The sequence below is a fragment of the Drosophila elegans genome, unplaced genomic scaffold, assembly GCF_018152505.1.
Source record: "Drosophila elegans isolate 14027-0461.03 unplaced genomic scaffold, ASM1815250v1 contig_208, whole genome shotgun sequence".
In the NCBI taxonomy this organism is placed as follows: Eukaryota; Metazoa; Arthropoda; class Insecta; order Diptera; family Drosophilidae; genus Drosophila; species Drosophila elegans.
In genome coordinates, this window is record NW_024545578.1 from 18,444,901 (window position 1) to 18,452,932 (window position 8,032).

General features: G+C 41.3%; 1 protein-coding gene across 1 annotated transcript; it reads left to right on the plus strand.

Moving 5' to 3' along the window:
• The first annotated feature begins 3,296 nt into the window (after positions 1-3,296).
• On the plus strand, positions 3,297-5,585 carry LOC108142230 (fork head domain-containing protein crocodile). The gene has a single exon (XM_017265948.2). It carries the CDS (start codon positions 3,550-3,552, stop codon positions 5,068-5,070), a length of 1,521 nt encoding a protein of 506 aa, XP_017121437.1. The 5' UTR covers positions 3,297-3,549; the 3' UTR covers positions 5,071-5,585.
• The last annotated feature ends 2,447 nt before the right edge of the window (positions 5,586-8,032 follow it).

The following is an 8,032-nucleotide window of genomic DNA, read 5'->3' on the forward strand; positions in this document are numbered from 1 at the left end:
GCCGGTTATGTTGGATGGCCCTCAACCAGCTCCTCATTTTCGGAGTCCCCGCCAAGCGTTGTCAACGGCGGTGTCAACGTTCCGTTGACTGCATCAAATTGAGCGTGGCAAATGGGCGAGACAGCTCCCCAACTCGGCTTGCCACTTTTCCAAAATTATTGCGGGGGATGTCATTTGAATATGGCGAATATGTTTGCCAAACTGACAGGCTTGGAGAACGTGTCTCAAATAGGCGCCCATCAAGGCCCCGAGTTCAAAGAACTGTGATTTAACGTTACTTTTTATTGGATAATTAATGGTAGATTATATAATTTTTAATAATGAAAGAATCGAAGTATATTTAAGGGTTTAACAGACATTATAATTTGAAACAAAACCAACCAACCAAAATTACTTGAAAGCCTTAAGTTTATTCGCTTTCCAAACGATTTATTGAGCTGTCGCGCAAAACAATACTTCAAATTAAAATATTTTAGAATCCTGGTTTATTTAAATAAAAAAATATACATTTAATAAACATGACGACTATATTCTTGGTTTTAAATAATCGAATATTTTCATAACTTAACATAAAATATAAAAAAGAAATTTTACAGCACAAATCCGCGAGATAATATTAATGCACAATATCTTTAAGCTTTATAAAATGTATGTAAACGGTTGTAAAAATGTTTTTGTATAAATAAACATTATTAAAAAATGATATGCTTTATTAATTATTAACGTGTTAATTATTTAAACAAGTTTAATGACCAATATATTAAAACCTCTTTAATTTGTTGCACTATAAATTGAATTTTATGAATTGAGCAGCCTTTTTGTTAGACATATCCATTAAAACAGTCTCGTTATCGAAACGTGTTAAGCCCCTTTTACATTTCCGATCCAGCTGCTTTAACTTTCACTGCATTTGTGGAGAAAATGTTAAGTTGCAGTTTTGGGAAACTAAATCAATATTTGGATAGGTCAAATGCAGTGGGATGGCTGCAGATATAGATACAGATACGACTGCGAATAGTCAGATCCAAAAGATGCAGGAGAGCAGTACGGATATCGACAGTTGAGTGGGATTGAATGGAATGGTATGGGTAAATCGGACAGACAGGCAATGGCAACTACGTAAAAATAACATGAACTGTGCAAAATTGCACAGACGTACTCAGACAGTTACTCACAAAAAACGGCTTACACCCACATACCCACACAGTCGCTCAGTCACCCATACAATCGCAATCACGGCGCCGATGTCGAAGACGAAAATTTGTTAAATCAGCAGCGACATCCTGAAACTCAAACAAAAAAAATGAAAAAAAGCCACAAGGAATCCAAATAATATGCGTAAAATGGAGCAGATGGAGCCAGAGTCGCCTCATTCGAATTTCAAATGCAGGACTCGCCTCGCATCCTGTCGAAGGACATGGATAACTGGACACACACATGGCGATGATCCATTGCCCATCTCCCCCGACAGATCGCATGCGAAAAATTATGTTAAAACAATAAAAATATTTGTCAAAATAATGCGATTGCGTTAATAGAGCCAAATATTATTCTTGTATCAATTACCCAGACGAGTGGGGTTTTAAAGTGCGAAAAAGACAGCACACTCATGTAAAGCGTTCGGTTTTTTGCAGTCGACCATAGGAAAATAATAATACAAAATAGTCAGCATACTTTTAAATTATACAAATATAAAACATACATTTGTTTGTTTTCCCTGTGTCTAATAACCAGACAAGCACGCAGACCAACTCATTCTGCCGCTCACGCACAAACTCATACACGCACTCTTGCCCTTGCCCAAATAAACATATAAAATTTACTTTAAAGCTGACAAAGTCAATAAAAAATATTGTTTCAATAAGCAGAAAAAAAGAAACGAAGTCGGCGAAAAAACGGCAATGCAAGAGCAACAAGGAGAGGGGGTAGAAGGGGGTACAGGCGGGGAAGGACTTTTTTATAGGTATATGACTGTATCTTTATTTGTTTTGTATTTGGATTAGCAACCCATCGAATGTTTGGGAAAAAGGTGTGAATGAGTATCAAGTCAATACGCATTTATGTCAATCGACCAAAAATGTAAATTAAATATTTTGATAAAACTCATAAGCCTAGACTAAATAAGCTTTAAATATTGTAAAATCAATTTGACTAGCATTCCTACTCTAATATTTCTATTACTTTGAATTTTGGGATGTCTATAGAAAAGGAACTTCATTTTATGAGTTAATTTTAAAACAAAAACAATGTAGCTTTTATTTATTTTACTATTCTCTTCTAAACCATTTTATACAAAATTTAAAGAAATCATATGCATCTAAGATAGCTTTATTACTTAATATTGTATATCTTAACAGTAAGAATGTCTTAAAACAATTAACATTTCAATTCATATATATTTTTCATATATTTTAATACAGAAACTGCTTAAAATTAAGGCTTAAAATTTTTTTAAAGTACAGCCTGTACTATTTCTTCCTTTTGTACGCCAACAAAAGGTTATTTCTAATTTAAACGCCCCAAGACAAAAAATGGTAAAATACTTAATGCCTGACCCTCAACGTAAACAAACGTGGCCCTTAACTTGGGCATCTTGGCACAAAAGATCCATCAAACTGCAAATTAGCAGACAACTTTTTGGTCTCTGCCCCCAGAAGCTGAACTTTAAGCTGAAATCGAAAAAACTTTGCTCACTAATTTATGCCAACGAAGGAGGGGTGGTGGGTTGATGGTTGGTTGCTTGGGAGTTTTCCGCCCAATTTTCACCCCCACCACCCATCACCCACTTGTGCTGTTGGCTTTCCCAGGTGCCTCAACTATGCGTGTGCTCGCTCTCACTTGTTTTGTATCTTGTATCTGATGAATGCGATCGATAGAGATAGAGAGAGACAGAGAAAGAGCCTTTTGCCTAGGCCGTATTTTAAGCATTAGTTTGAACAACAAAAACACGGGGTTGAAAAGTCGTGGAGAGGGAAGGACTCACCGGAGCTAACTAACTATTTTCCCCTGTGAAAAAAGCATGAATGGCGTCCGCTCTCTCTCTCTCTCGCCAGATACATTCTGTATGTGTGTGCGAGCACTTCACTTACTGACTGCGAGTGGCAGCCATCGTTGGTTGGCTGCAGATACAGATACGGATACAGACACAGCTACAGCTACAGCCACACACAGATACTTTTGGAAGCAGATACTTTTTGGTGCGGGCGTCGCTGCCGACGTCAGCGCTTCTGCTCGATGCGAGCTGTGTGTTATTTCAGTTACACAGATTCAGTATCAGACGTGTTACTATACCGAACGGTTCTGCGCTCGCTCTGCGCTCCGATTTCCCCCATCAAACAAACATATATATATATATATAGATAGAAGTATATGTATATATAGATCGTACTTATGTGCCCAACTTGTTTAAGCAAATATTATCGCTAGAAATAATAAGAAGCAGCGTGGTGAAGTGATTGAATTGAAAGCGAAATAAAAGCAAAGAAAAAGAAAATAACTGAATTGAGGCGGCAGTGGAAGGTTGAGCAGAAATCCGCCGGATCCGCCGAAATGCATACGTTATTCAGCGACCAGAACTCCTTTTCGCGGCACTATGCCCAGACCGCCGCCGGTTACGGATCGGCATCGGCGGTGGCGGCGGCCAGCAGCGCCTCGGCGGCGGCAGCGGCCCATTACGCATACGACCAGTACTCCCGCTACCCGTACTCGGCCAGTGCCTACGGCCTGGGTGCCCCGCACCAGAACAAGGAGATCGTGAAGCCGCCGTACTCCTACATCGCCCTAATAGCCATGGCCATCCAGAATGCGGCAGACAAGAAGGTGACCCTGAACGGGATCTACCAGTATATCATGGAGCGGTTTCCCTACTACCGGGACAACAAGCAGGGCTGGCAGAACTCCATCCGGCACAATCTCAGCCTCAACGAGTGCTTCGTGAAGGTGGCCCGGGATGACAAGAAGCCGGGAAAGGGCTCCTACTGGACTTTGGATCCCGATTCCTACAACATGTTCGACAACGGCTCCTTCCTGCGGCGGCGACGGCGCTTCAAGAAGAAGGACGTGATGCGGGAGAAGGAGGAGGCCATCAAGCGGCAGGCCATGATGAACGAGAAGCTGGCCGAGATGAAGCCGCTCAAGCTGATGACCAATGGGATACTGGAGGCCAAGCACATGGCCGCCCATGCGGCCCACTTCAAGAAGGAGCCCCTGATGGACCTGGGCTGCCTGAGTGGCAAGGAGGTGTCCCATGCCGCCATGCTCAACTCCTGCCACGACAGTCTGGCCCAGATGAACCATTTGGCCGGCGGCGGTGTCGAGCATCCCGGCTTCACCGTGGACTCGCTGATGAATGTGTACAACCCGCGAATCCATCACAGCGCCTATCCCTATCACTTGAACGAGGACAATCTGGCCACGGTGGCCAGCAGTCAGATGCACCATGTCCACCATGCAGCGGCCGCCCATCATGCCCAGCAATTGCAGCGCCATGTGGCGCATGTGGCCCACCCCCTGACCCCCGGAGGTCAAGGGGCCGGAGGTCAGTCTTCGGGACACTCGCCCACCACGATCTCAACGCCCCATGGACCCGCGCACGGTGGCTGGTACACACCGGAAACCCCGCCATCCGAGCCCATTCCCAACAATGGCCAACAGGGGACACCCACGCACCCGGGCCACAATAATAACAACAACAACAACAGCAGCAGTGTGCTCAACCACAATGGAGTGGGCGGAGGAGGAGGAGGAGGCGGATCCTCCTCCGTGCTGACCAACAGTCCCACCTCGGCACTGGGTTTCCGCGACATGATCTTCGAACAGAACCAGTCCTGCCAACTGGACAGCGGCAGTCCCACCGGCAGCCTCCAGTCGGCCAGTCCACCCGCCTCCGCATCCGTGGCAGCGGCCTCGGCGGCAGCGGCGGCGGCCGTGATCAGTAGCCACCATCACCATCACCATCACCATGCGGCGCTGAGCGGGAACCTGGGCCAACTAGGCCAGCTGAGCAACCTGAGCCACTACCGACCACATGTGGGCCACTACCAGGAGTACGGCATCAAGTACGGGGTCTAAGCGCTTTCGAGGCACTGGGCTGGGCTCTCTTGTATATTCCTGTAAATATACCATATACAATATACCGAATACCCAAGAAGGAGCCACAGCTCTGTAGGATGCTGTCTGTCCAGAATCTTGTATCTCAGATCTTTTTGTTTTCCATCTTGTTTTCGATTGTACTGTATACGAATGACGGGGGGTATCTAGTTGTTAAGCAACCGCATTATTGTATTAACTGTATTTGTAACTGTAGCCAGTAATATTGTTATCGAATTTAGGCTTAGTCCCAATTGTCTGCTATGCAAATTGTGATGACGTTTTGCTACACAGAATATAAACTTAAACTAGCGCATTTTGTCAATAACTAAAACTACCGCATCGGATCTATCGCCTAGTACACTAGCCTAGCCCACGTAAGCAATAATAAATTATACAACTAAATCGTAGCTATAACATTATTATCAAAACTAGCGTACACAACCAATATGAGCCGAACAAAAAAGTGTATTGAAAATATGTTAAAATATCTCAAATTGTGTGTTTTATTTAACAACCTTACAAGCTTTCCTCGATTTTCCGAACCGAAGTGGCCATTCCATCTGGCCATTGGGCGCTGGCAAAACAGACTTTTTACCCCGAAACTGGATAGCACACACGCAAAATTCCTAGATAAATAATTATTCAAGCCGTGTCCGTTTCGAGGCGTGAATGGGTGACTCAACTGGCCAATTGTCACTGGAAGATGGCTTTCTCGGTAGCCGTATCATATCATAATTGGGCGATCAAGTGGCTCCAGCTCTGTTGGACTTGCAAATGGAGTTACATGTATCTTGTATCTTGAGTTATCGGTTTGAAGACAATTTCATTGAAAATAACTATTTATCTATCTATCTATCTATCTATAGCCATCTTTTTTTATTTTGTTTATTTAATTGAATTGTTTATATTAAATAGAAAATTATATTTAATTATTTTAAAAAGATAGTTGGTAAAAGCCTTTCTGAAAAAGTAAATTTCATGAGCTATTTATATATTTAAAATATAAACTTTAAATACAGATATCTTTGAACCACTTTTAGTTAGATTGCTGAGAGAGAAATATTATAAATATATTAGATTTTGTTAAACGAGAAAAATCTCTGTTTGTATTTATACCTTTATATGTCATTTATAAACTAAAATGTTAGCTTTCACTGAGACTGCCGTCTAACAATGGCCAACAAATTACAAATCTTTAGTTAAGTAAGCTGTAGCCAAAGTTTTTCCTTGTCCCTGCTCCTAATTGCCAAACAATTGCAGCAAATTGGTAGAAAGTAAAACACCAACCTGCGCAACATGAACGACGAGTGCGAAAAAAGTATTGGCAGCTTATTAGCCAGAAAACCAGTTACCCAACCGAAATCGATCGATCGACCAAAAAATCCGGAGATCGATAGATGGATCGCCACTGATTGATGGCCGAAAATGCTGCTGATTTCAGCGACGATGATGATGATAATAATAATGATGATGGGGAGCTTGTCATGGTCTCGTCTTGAAACTCAGTTATTAATAAAGGTTGTACGACGCCATTGTCACTTGAATAAACTTGGTTTGGCGCCACCGCGGCATTGAGATCGCACTCGGCGAAAAAATCTGAGGCTCTCGATTTGTGGGCTAAACTCCGCTCAGGTGTTTCGCAGCTGAACCCACGGAGTCTTCGGAGGGAGTCAGCGGTTGTTTTCAATGGCGGACACGGCTTGAAAGCCAGTCAATAGCTATGGCTATCTGGACGTAGCCACAACAAAGAAATACCTGACTGGGTGGCATGTGAATGGCGCTCGAGTGCCAGCGAAAAGTGTGCCAAAGATTGTAGGCCTGAAAGTGAGCTTCAATTGGGGTCTACACTGAGCAGCGTACACTGTTAATTTGCTTTGAATGTTTTTTTTTTAATTTAAATTACTTGAAAAAAAACAACATTTTAATACAACAAATAATTAATTAGACTGTTAACAAAATGAGTAGTTAAAATAAATATCTGACTGTTCAAAACAAAATTGTATATTTAATATTAAAACTAAACATTAAATCATAACATTAAATACAATACATATCAAATTGAATGATTTAATATTAAATTATTATAATTAATATGAAATATATTGTTCTTACATTTGTATTTATTTAAATTCAGATATTAAAATCAATTCCGAAATTACTCAAATTAACATTTTTAAAAATAGTTTGAGAAAAATATCTAAATTGAGAAGCAAGTATTTGAATTTACTCCTTTTGTTGAGCAGTATACTGATTTAAACATTCATTTCACAAAATTTAGAAATTTAGAGTTAGAAATAACTTAAAAATATTTCGCACTTGTATTATTATTCGCACTTATATTTATTGGAGTTCTCATAGAAGATATTTAAGTAGAATCCTGTTTTGTTTATTATTAAACAATATTAAATCCTGATTTAATACAATTTTGTAACTCTCTAATGTTATGGCCTATATAGGTAGAACAACTAAGCCTCATTATCGTTAGAATGAGTTATTTTTCTTTCCGAAATGTATTTTGAAGCGGTAAATATCCAAACTGTAATTTTTGTTGGTATCTTTTGCAGCTTGATTAACTCTGGATATTTGGCTGGCCAGTGTGCAACGAGTTTGGTATGCAAATTCAGCACATTTGGGACCAACATTTTGGGCGGCCGCGTTGACAACAAAAACGCGAAGCCATCCCGACTCCATTCGGTGTCAAAAGCAACAAAATTAAATGCGAAAACAACAAGAGTCGGGAAGGGACGGTGGGTAATGGATAGTGGATATGTACGGTACAGGGTGCATGTTTGCTTGGAGTGCAGCCGTCGCTGATTGCGCGGGTGGTCCAGTGGTCCAGTGGTCCAGAGAATTTACAGTCCAGAATCCTCTGTTCCACAGGCGGAGAACAAGAAAAACAAATGCGATGGCGACAAAATGTTGCACTGTTTGCTTAGCGATA